The sequence below is a fragment of the Somniosus microcephalus genome, unplaced genomic scaffold, assembly GCF_052327205.1.
Source record: "Somniosus microcephalus isolate GS21.2 unplaced genomic scaffold, FLI_Smic_1.0 unresolved_chr1, whole genome shotgun sequence".
NCBI classification, from domain to species: domain Eukaryota; kingdom Metazoa; phylum Chordata; class Chondrichthyes; order Squaliformes; family Somniosidae; genus Somniosus; species Somniosus microcephalus.
In genome coordinates, this window is record NW_028225179.1 from 127,670,705 (window position 1) to 127,682,234 (window position 11,530).

At 53.2% G+C, this 11,530-nt stretch overlaps 1 protein-coding gene across 1 annotated transcript in view; it reads right to left on the reverse strand.

The window, feature by feature from the left end:
- Nucleotides 1-10,478, reverse strand: part of LOC147095835 (zinc-binding protein A33-like) — a 28,306-nt gene extending 17,828 nt beyond the window's left edge. Inside the window, exons 1-2 of the mRNA XM_085974839.1 lie at nt 10,314-10,478; nt 7,773-8,243 (exon numbers count right to left, since the gene is read on the reverse strand). Coding sequence (XP_085830965.1) covers nt 7,773-8,186 — 414 coding nt within the window. The 5' untranslated portion in view covers nt 8,187-8,243; nt 10,314-10,478. The remainder of the gene's footprint in view (nt 1-7,772; nt 8,244-10,313) is intronic.
- Between the last annotated feature and the right edge of the window lie 1,052 nt (nt 10,479-11,530).

An 11,530-nucleotide genomic window follows, 5' to 3' on the forward strand; every position in this document is an offset into this window, starting at 1 on the left:
ATTAAAAGGCCAGTTTGGGGGCTGGGAAATGGGGGAGGGGATGAAAGAACAAAAGGGAAGGTCTGGGAGAGGTTAGGAGACATTAAGAGATATTCAAGGCGAGACGAGATGGTAATAGGACAGGTAAAGAGACAAAGGATGGATCTAGATGAAGTGTGAAATGCGCTGGCAGAATGATAGACAGCTGCCATGTGGGAGAGAAAAAAGGAAAAGGCACAAACCAAAAGTGTGGATAAAATATATTAAAATATAATAGGGGCCGAGGTTATGGTCTGAAATTGTTGAACTTGGTATGAGTCCGGAAGCTTCTGACCAGGCTGTGGGAACAGGGAACACTCCATTTAGGATGCGTTGGTCATGATCTTCCAAAACTCCCTTGACTCAGGAATTGCCCGCTTGTGTGTCAGCCAGTGGCTCAGATGGTAGCACCCTCACCTCGGAGTCAGAAGGTTGTGGGTTCAAGTCCCACTCCACGGACTTCAGCACAAAAATCTAGGCCGACACTCCCAGTGCAGTGCTGAGGGAGTGCCGCACTGTCGGAGATGCCGTCTTTCGGATGAGACGTTAAACCGAGGCCCCGTCTGCTCTCTCAAGTGGACGCAAAAGATTCCGCGGCACTATTTCGAAGAAGAGCAGCGGAGTTATCCCCAGTGTCCTGGCCAATATTTATCCCTCAATCAACATTACTAAAACATTATCACATTGCCGTTTGTGGGACCTTGCTGTGCGCAAATTTCCTACATTACAACAGTGACTACACTTCAAAAAGTACTTAATTGGCTGTAAAGCACTTTGGGTGGTCGTGAAAGGTGCTATATAAATGCAATTCTGTCTTTCTTTTTCTTGGATTGGAAGACTGTCCAAGTCACTATTATTAAGTGTAGGAGAGATAAACAAGGAAATGATAGGCCTATTAGTCAATCGCCAGCTACTATCTGTTATTAGGGACAAATAGGAGCTGATCAGAGAGAGACAGCAGGGCTTTGTAAAGGGTAAGTCTTGTCAAAAGAACCTAGTTGAATTTTTTGAGGAGGTAACAAACGTGGTAAATAAGAGCCATCGAGGGCGATATCAGGAAGCACTTCTTCACACAAAGAGTCAGGGAAATCTGGAACGCTTCCTCCCTCAAAAAGCCTTTTGAGGCTCGGGGATCAATTGAAAATGTCAAAACTGAAATTGATGGATTTCTGTTAGGCAAGAGTATTAAAGGTTACAGAACTAAAGCAGGTAGATGGACTCAAGATACAGATCAGCCATGATCCAGTTAAATGGCGGAACAAACGTGGGGGGTGATTGGCTGACTCCTGTACCTATTCGCATTCATTCTCTTCTGTACGCATAGACTGCGTCCCTGTACACCATAACCACCTCTCCCAGTCCCTTATACACCGTACCCCCCTCTCCCAGTCCTCCTGTACACCATAACCACCTCTCCCAGTCCCTTACACACCGCACGCCCCTCTCCCAGTCGTCCTGTACACCGTACCGCCCTCTCCCAGTCCCTTATACACCGTACCCCCCTCTCCCAGTCCGCTGTACACCGTACCCGTCTCCCAGTACACCTTACCCGCTCTCCCAGTCCCTGTACACCGTACCCCCTCCCCCATTCCCCCTCTACACCGTACCCCCTCTCCCAGTCCCCCTGTACACCGTACCCCCTCTCCCAGTCCCCCTGTACACCGTACCCACTCTCCCAGTCCCTGTACACCGTATCCCCTCTCCCTGTATACCGTACCCCCTCTCCCAGTCACCCTGTACACCGTACCCCCTCTCCCAGTCCCTGTACACCGTACCCCCTCTCCCAGTCCCCCTGTACACCGTACCCCCTCTCCCAGTCCCCCTGTACACCGTACCCCCTCTCCCAGTCCCCCTGTACACCGTACCCCCCTCTCCCAGTCCCCCTGTACACCGTACCCCCCTCTCCCAGTCCCCCTGTACACCGTATCCCCTCTCCCAGTCCCCCTGTACACCGTACCCCATCTCCCAGTCCCCCTGTACACCGTACCCCCCTCTCCCAGTCACCCTGTACCCCCCTCTCCCAGTCCCTGTACACCGTATCCCCTCTCCCTGTATACCGTACCCCCTCTCCCAGTCACCCTGTACACCGTACCCCCTCTCCCAGTCCCTGTACACCGTACCCCCTCTCCCAGTCCCCCTGTACACCGTACCCCCTCTCCCAGTCCCCCTGTACACCGTACCCCCTCTCCCAGTCCCTGTACACCGTACCCCTCCCTCCCAGTCCCCCTGGACACCGTACCCCACTCTCCCAGTCCCCCTGCACACCGTACCCTGTACACCGTACCCACTCTCCCAGTCCCTGTACACCGTACCCCCTCTCCCAGTCCCCCTGTACACCGTACCCCCTCTCCCAGTCCATGTACACCGTACCCCCTCTCCCAGTCCATGTACACCGTACCCCCTCTCCCAGTCCCCCTGTACACCGTACCCCCTCTCCCAGTCCCCCTGTACCCCCTCTCCCAGTCCCCCTGTACCCCCTCTCCCAGTCCCCCTGTACACTGTGCCCCGTCCACCTTACCCCCTCTCCCAGTCCCCCTGTACACCGTACCCCCTCTCCGTCCCCCTGTACACCGTACCCCCTCTCCCAGTCCCCTTGTACACCGTACCCCCTCTCCCAGTCCCCCTGTACACCGGACCCCCTCTCCCAGTCCCCCTGTACACCGTACCCCCTCTCCCAGTCCCCCTGTACCCCCTCTCCCAGTCCCCCTGTACACTGTGCCCCCTGTCCACCTTAACCCCTCTCCCAGTCCCCCTTACCCCCTCTCCCAGTCCCCCTGTACACCGTACCCCCTCTCCCAGTCCCCCTGTACACCGTACCCCCTCTCCCAGTCCCCCTGTACACCGGACCCCCTCTCCCAGTCCCCCTGTACACCGTACCCCCTCTCCCAGTCCCCCTGTACAGCATACCCCCTCTCCCAGTCCCCCTGTACCCCGTACCCCCTCTCCCAGTCCCCCTGTACACCGTACCCCCCTCTCCCAGTCCCTGTACACGTACCCCCCTCTCCCAGTCCCCCTGTACCCCGTACCCCTCTCCCAGTCCCCCTGTACACCGTACCCCTCTCCCAGTCCCCCTGTACACCGTACCCCCCTCTCCGACTCCCCCTGTACACCGTACCCCCTCTCCGTGACCCTGTACACAGTACCCCCTCTCCCAGTACCTGTACACCGTACCCCCCTCTCCCAGTCCCTGTACACCGTACCCCCTCTCCCAGTCCCTGTACACGTACCCCCCTCTCAGTCCCCCTGTACCCCGTACCCCATCTCCCAGTCCCCCTGTACCCCGTACCCTCTCCCAGTCCCCCCCATCTCCCAGTCCCCCTGTACACCATACCCCCTCTCCCAGTCCCTGTACACCGTACCCCCTCCCCCTCTGTACACCGTACACCCTCTCCCAGTCCCCCTGTACACCGTACCCCCTCTCCCAGTCCACCGTACCCCCCTTCCCAGTCCCCCTGTACACCGTACCCCCCTCTCCCAGTCCCTGTACACCGTAATCCCCCCTCCCAGTCCCTGTACACCGTAATCCCCCCTCCCAGTCCCTGTACACCGTACCCCCTCTCCCAGTCCCTGTACACCATACCCCCTCTCCCAGTCCCCCTGTACACCGTACCCCCCTCTCCCAGTCCCTGTACACCGTACCCCCTCTCCCAGTCCCTGTACACCGTAATCCCCCCTCCCAGTCCCTGTACACCGTAATCCCCCCTCCCAGTCCCTGTACACCGTAATCCCCCCTCCCAGTCCCTGTACACCGTACCCCCTCTCCCAGTCCTCCTGTACACCGTACCCCCCTCTCCCAGTCCCTGTACACCGTACCCCCCTCTCCCAGTCCCTGTACACCATACCCCCTCTCCCAGTCCCCCTGTACACCGTACCCCCTGTCCCAGTCCCGCTGTACACCGTAATCCCCCCCAGTCCCTGTACACCTTAATCCCCCCTCCCAGTCCCTGTACACCGTACCCCACTCTCCCAGTCCCCCTGTAACATAGAAACATAGAAGATAGGAGCAGGAGTACGCCATTTGGCCCCTCGAGCCTGCTCTGCCATTTAATGAGATCATGGCTGATCATCCAAATTCAGTACCCGGTCCCTGCTTTCTCCCCATATCCCTTGATTCCTTTAGCCTTAAGAAATATATCTAACTCCTTCTTGAATATATTTAATGAATTGGCCTCAACTGCCTTTTGTGGTAGCGAATTCCACAGGCTCACCACTCGGTGAAGAAATTCCTCCTCATCTCTGACCTAAATGGCCTACCCCTTATCCTTAAGACTGTGACTCTGGTTCTGGACTCCCCCGCCATCAGTAACATCCTTCCAACATCTAGTCTGACTAGTCCTGTTAGAATTTTCCAAGTTTCAATGAGATCCCCTCTCATTCTTCCAAACTCCAGCGAATATAAGCCCAATCGACCCAATCTCTCCTCATACGTCATTCCTGCCATCCCAGGTATCAGTCTGGTGAATCTTCGCTGCACTCTCTCCATGGCAAGAACATCCTTCCTCAGATAAGGCGACCAAAACTGCACACAATACTCAAGGTGTGGTCTCACCAAGGCCCTGTACAACTGCAGCAAGACATCCTTGCTTCTGTACTCGAATCCTCTCGCTATGAAGGCCAACATACCATTTGCCTTCGTAACCGCCTGCTGCACCTGCATGCTTACCTTCAGCGACTGGTGCACAAGGACACCCAGGTCTCGTTGCACTTCCTCTTCTCCCAATCTATTGCCATTCAGATAATAATCTGCCTTCCTGTTTTTGCCACCAAAGTAGATAACCTCGCATTTATCCACATTATAGTGCATCTGCCCAATCACCCAACCTGTCCAAATCATACTGGAGTTTCTCTGCATCCTCCTCACAGCACACACGCCCACCCAGCTTTGTGTCGTCTGCAAACTTGGAGATATTACATCTAGTTCCCTCGTCTAGATCATTAATATATATTGTGAATAGCTGGGGTCCTAGCACCGATCCCTGCGGTACCCCACTAGTCACTGCCTGCCACTCAGAAAAAGACCCGTTTATTCCAACTCTTTGCTTCCTGTCTGCCAACCAGTTCTCTATCCAAGTCAGTACCTTACCCCCAATCCCATGTGCTTTAACTTTGCACGCTAATCTCTTATGCGGGACCTTATTGAAAGCCTTCTGAAAATCCAAATACACCACATTCACTGGTTCTCCCTGATCTATTCTACCAGTTACATCCTCAAAAAATTCCAGTAGATTAGTCAAGCACGATTTACCTTTTGTAAATCCATGTTGACTTTGACTGATCCCGTCACTGTTTTCCAAGTGCTCTGCTATTACATCTTTTATAATGGACTCTAGCATTTTCCCCACTACCAATGTCAGGCTTACCGGTCTATAATTTCCTGTTTTCTCTCTACCACCTTTTTTAAATAGTGGGGTGACATTAGCTACCCTCCAATCCATGGGAACTGTGCCAGGCTCCAAAGAATTTTGGAAGATGACCAGCAATGCATCTACTATTTCTAGGGCCACTTCCTTAAGTGCCCTAGGATGTAGATTATCAGGCCCTGGGGATTTATCGGCCTTCAATCCCGTCAATTTCCCCAACACCATTTCCCTACAAATACTGATTTCCTTCAGTTCCTCCCTCTCATTATACCCTATGTTCCCCGACATCTCTGGGAGGTTATTTGTGTCCTCCTTTGTGAAGACAGAACCAAAGTATGTATTTAATTGGTCAGCCATTTCTTTGCTCCCCATTATAAATCCCCCCGATTCTGACTGCAAGGGACCTACGCTTGACTTCACCAATCTTTTTCTCTTCACATATCGATACAAGCTTTGAGTCAGTTTTTATGTTCCCTGCAAGCTTACTCTAATACACTATTTTCCCCCTCTTAATTAATCCCTTTGTCCTCCTTTGCTGAATCCTAAACTGCTCCCAATCCTCAGGTTTGCTGCTTTTTCTGGCCAATTTATATGTCCTCTCCTTGGATCTTATGCTATCCCTACTTTCCCTTGTTAGCCAAGGTTGCACCACCGTTTTTGTTTTATTTTTATGCCAGACAGGGATGAACAAATTCATCCTGTACACCTGAACCCCCTCACGCAGTCCCCTTGTACAACATACCCCCGTATCGCCGTGCCCCTCCCCCCTGTACACCGTACCCCCTCTTCTAGTCCCTGTACACCATACCCTCCTCTCCCTGCCCCCTGTAGATCCTGACCCCTCTCCCTGCCCCCTGTATATCCCTGCTCCCCGTACTTCCGCGCCCCCTGCATATCCCTGCCCCCCGTACTCCCGCGCCCCGTATATCCCTGGCCCCTATACTTCCGCGCCCCTCCCCCTGCCTCCGTACATCCGCGCCCCCTCCCCTTGCCCCCCGTACCTCCGCGCAACCTCCCCCGTACCTCCACACCCCCTCCACAGCCGCGCCCCCTCCCCAGTACATCCGTGTATCCGCCCCCTGCCCCCCATACCTGCACCCCCCTCCCCCATACATACGCCCCTCCCCCCGCGCCCCTCCCCTCCGCGCCCCTCCCCCCGCACATCCGCACCCCTCCCCCCGTACATCCGCACCCCTCGCCCCGTACATCGCACCCCTCCCCCTTGTATATCCTCACCCCTCCCCCTGCCCCCTGTATATCCGCACCCCTCCCCCTTGTATATCCGCACCCCTCTCCCTGCCCCTTGTATATCCGCACCCCTCTCCCTGCCCCTTGTATATCCGCACCTCTCTCCCTGCCCCCTGTATATCCGCACCCCTCTCCCTGCCCCCTGTATATCCGCACCCCTCTCCCTGCCCCCTGTATATCCGCATCTCTCTCCCTGCCCCCTGTATATCCGCATCTCTCTCCCTGCCCCCTGTATAAACCGCGTCTCTCTCCCTGCCCCCTGTATAATCCGCGTCTCTCTCCCTGCCCCCTGTATAATCTGCGTCTCTCTCCCTGCCCCCTGTATAATCTACGTCTCTCTCCCTGCCCCCTGTATAATCTACGTCTCTCTCCCTGCCCCCTGTATAATCGACATCTCTCTCCCTGCCCCCTGTATAATCGACATCTCTCTCCCTGCCCCCTGTATAATCGACATCTCTCTCCCTGCCCCCTGTATAATCTGCATCTCTCTCCCTGCCCCCTGTATAATCCGCACCCCTCTCCCTGCCCCCTGTATATCCGCACCCCTCTCCCTGCCCCCTGTATATCCGCACCCCTCTCCCTGCCCCCTGTATATCCGCACCCCTCTCCCTGCCCCCTGTATATCCGCACCCCTCTCCCTGCCCCCTGTATATCCGCACCCCTCTCCCTGCCCCCTGTATATCCGCATCTCTCTCCCTGCCCCCTGTATATCCGCATCTCTCTCCCTGCCCCCTGTATAATCTACGTCTCTCTCCCTGCCCCCTGTATAATCTACATCTCTCTCCCTGCCCCCTGTATAATCTACATCTCTCTCCCTGCCCCCTGTATAATCGACATCTCTCTCCCTGCCCCCTGTATAATCGACATCTCTCTCCCTGCCCCCTGTATAATCTGCATCTCTCTCCCTGCCCCCTGTATAATCGACATCTCTCTCCCTGCCCCCTGTATAATCTGCATCTCTCTCCCTGCCCCCTGTATAATCCGCATCTCTCTCCCTGCCCCCTGTATAATCTGCATCTCTCTCCCTGCCCCCTGTATAATCTGCATCTCTCTCCCTGCCCCCTGTATAATCTGCATCTCTCTCCCTGCCCCCTGTATAATCCACATCTCTCTCCCTGCCCCCTGTATAATCTACGTCTCTCTCACCTTATAGAGGACAGCAGCCTCCTCGATGGGGATAAAGCTGTGGCCCCGGTGCTCGCTGGCGCACGAGCACACCACGCAGATGGCCCCCTGGCAGTCCAGGCAGAAGAGCTTGCGCCGCTCCTCGTGCCGCTGGCAGTAGAAGGCGGGGTGGGCCTGGCGGGGCTGCAGGTTCAGCTCCTTCACCCCCTCCACGATGTTGGCTAGCATGCGGTTGGGCTTCAGCTTCTTCTCACGGAACTCCTCCCGGCACTCGGGGCAGGAGTAGAAGGCGTCGCCCTGCTCCCAGCTCCGGGAGATGCAGAGCCGGCAGAAGTTGTGCTCACACTCCAGTGCCACCGGCTCCTGGAAGAAATCCAGGCAGATGGAGCAGGTCACTTCATTGAAGAGTCGGCTGAGGTGCTGACCAGTAGCCATTCCCAAACCAATTTGGATAGGACGTCCTTCCAATTTTGATCCTTCTCAAATATCCGCCTTAAAAATAAGTATACGTATGGCAAAAAATGAATATACATGCTCATTATAATTGTCCTTCCCATTCACCTTCATTTCTGATTAAGTGAAACAGTTAATATACATATTACTTACATAGAAACATAGAAGATAGGAGCAGGAGTAGGCCATTCGGCCCCTCGAGCCTGCTCCGCCATTTAATGAGATCATGGCTGATCTTCCAGCCAAGGCTCAGTGGGTAGCACTCTCGTGCCCAAGTCAGAGGGTTCGAGACCCATGCCAGAGTTTGAGCACATAATCTAGGCTGGCACTCCAATCCAGCACCGAGGGAGTGCTGCATAAAAACATAAGCAATAGGAGCAGGAATAGGCCACTTGGCCCCTCGAGCCTGCTCCGCCATTCAATAAGATTAAGGCTGATCTTGGGCTCAAAGCCACTTCTCCGCCCGCTCCCCACAGCCCTTCAACTCCCTTATCTTGCAAAAATCTGTCTGTCAGAGGTGCCGTCTTTCGGATGAGACGTTAAACCAAATTCCCCGTCGGCCTTCTCAGATGGGCGCAAAAGATCCCACGGGACTATGTTGAAGAGGAGTACGGGAGCTCTACCCAGTGTCCAGGGCCAATATTTATCCCTCAACCAACATCACTGAAAACAGATTATCTGGTCATTACCTCACTGCTGTTTGTGGGACCTTGCTGTGCACAAATTGGCTGCTGCAGTTCCTACACTACAACAATGGCTACAATTTAAGTACTTCATTGTCTGTAAAGCACTTTGGAACATCTCAAGGTCGTAAAAGGCACTACATAAATGCAACTTCTTTCTTAGGCAAGCTGGCAGCATAGAAAGAGGCCATTGGGCCCATTGTGTCTTTGCTAGAGCAATCCAAATTAAATTACACTGCCCCACTCTCGCCACACAATACAAATCTAATCTCACTGCCCCATTTTCTCCCCATAGTCATGTATCTTTGTCTGCTTCAAATATTTATCCAATTTGCCCCAAGATGCAATAGTCTCTGCTTTAAGCTCGCCGTGGCAAAACATTCTGTGCTCCAACAACGCTCTATGTAAATAAATTTATGCTACCCTCTCAACAACAATTTTAAATTGATGATGCTTTGTCACTGACACCCCAACAGGAGAAACAGGTTCCTCATTCACTGTCAAAACCCTACATAATTAAAAAAAAACCTTTATTAAATCTCCTCTTGGCCTTCCCCTCTCCACTGAAAACAGTAACAATATCTCAAGTCGCCCCTCATAACTATGGCTTCCTACAAGATAGTTAACATACAAAATTTGCTAAATTATTATATGTACCCACATATATACAATATATATATCATTACTTAGTTTATTGGTATAATTTTGTATCAAACACACTAATTTACACACTCTATGACTAAGTTCTGATGAAAGGCCATCGACCTGATACGTTAAATCCCACAGATGCTGCCCTGACCACATGCGGAGTGTTTCCAGCATTCTCTGCATTTATTGCAGTAATAAAGTGAAATCTTTATGACAGCTCAACATTTCTTTGGGGGGGGGGGGGGGGTGTCTTCAAAGCAGCCTTGATTTCCCAGATTTAGCCCTCGCTTTGGGGCTGGGCCCTGGCCCACAAGATAACCTTCCTCAGCACAGCTCTGGAATCTGTGTTTCCGACAGCTGCTGTTGAAAGCGACATTTTACGCAATTTCTGCAACAAATAATTGAAAAGCCCCTCAGGCTTTCGATTTTTTCCCCTCCCCTCGAAGCACGTTTTTCCCCCCACAAAGTTTGCAGTACGAGTCTGCAAATCACCAGCTTCATGCATGACCACATTTCCTGGGCACGCAGACTCTCCACACACAACTTTGCAAACAAATTAAAAGTTTATCAATTTAAAAGCAAACTTTGGAATCTCCTGGGATGTGCATTCAAATCAATGCAGCACAGCCTCTGTCTATTGCACACGCCATGTTCACAACACTTTGCAAACTACAGGGAAAAAGTTGCTTTCACTTTAACGCAATAAAAGTTCACGACTTTCGTATTTGACTGGGAAGGACGGGCTGCTCCGCAGCGCGGGGCTGTTTTTAAAACCAACCTTGAGTTACGCTGACACACAACCTTCTTTCATTCGCTGCCACAATGTTTCCCTCCTGCCCTGGCTGTGGAAGTGACGAATTCCCTCCCCCTGGGATTGTGGGCTACACAGCCTGTAGCAGCGATTCCCGCCGTCAAGAAGGCCCCGGCGCTGTAGTTCCGATCCTTGCCAGCACGGCGCTGTAGTACCGATCTCCGCCACTAAAGGGGCCACGGCGCTGTAGTACCGATCCTTGCCACCAGGGGCGCCACGGCACTGTAGTACCGATCCCCACCACTAAAGGGGCCAAGGCGCTGTAGTACGATAGCAAAATACTGCAGATGTTGGAAATCCGAAATAACAACAGAAAATGCTGGAAAAACTCAGCAGGTCAGGCAACATCCGTGGAGAGAAATTTGAGTTGACGTTTCGGGTTTGACCCTTCTTCAAAACTGGAGAGAAAAGGAACTAGATCGAAGGCAGGGCTGCGATCGGACAAAAGAATAAAAGACTCAAAAGAAGTAAAAGAGATTAGAAGCTAGACGAGATGGTAATATGCTGGGATTAGGTGTAAAGTGTACTGGCAGGGCAAAAGATAGCTGCCAGGTGTGAGAGAGAAACAAAAGGAGAGGGGGGGGGAGGAAAGGAGTGGAAAAATATAAGTAAAAATGAAATAGGGGCCGAGGTTATGATCTGAAATTGTTGAACTCGATATTGAGACCGGAAGGCTGCAGAGTGCCTAATCGGAAGATGAGGCGCTGTAGTACCGGTCCCCGTCATTAAAGGGGACATGGCACTGTAGCACTGATCCCTGCCACCAGGGGCACCACGGCACTGTAATACCGATCCCCGCCACTAAAGGGGCCATGGTGCTGTAGTACCGATCCCTGCCACCAGGGGCGTAACGGCGCTGTAGTACCGATCCCCGCCACTAAAGGGGCCACGGCGCTGTAGTACCGATCCTTGCCACCAGGGCTGCTACGGCGCTGCAGTACCGATCCTTGCCACCAGGGGCGCCACGGCACTGTAATACCTATCCTCGCCACTAAAGGGGCCACGGCACTGTAGTACTGGTCCTTGCCACCAGGGGCGCCACGGCGCTGTAGTACTGATCATTGCCGCCAAGGGGGCTGTAGTACCAACCAGTCCTTCTTTGGCAGTCCCTCAAAACCGAGGATGACTTGCTTCCACATTAAAAATGAGTTCTCACATGACTGATGTGACCAATGCAGGACCTA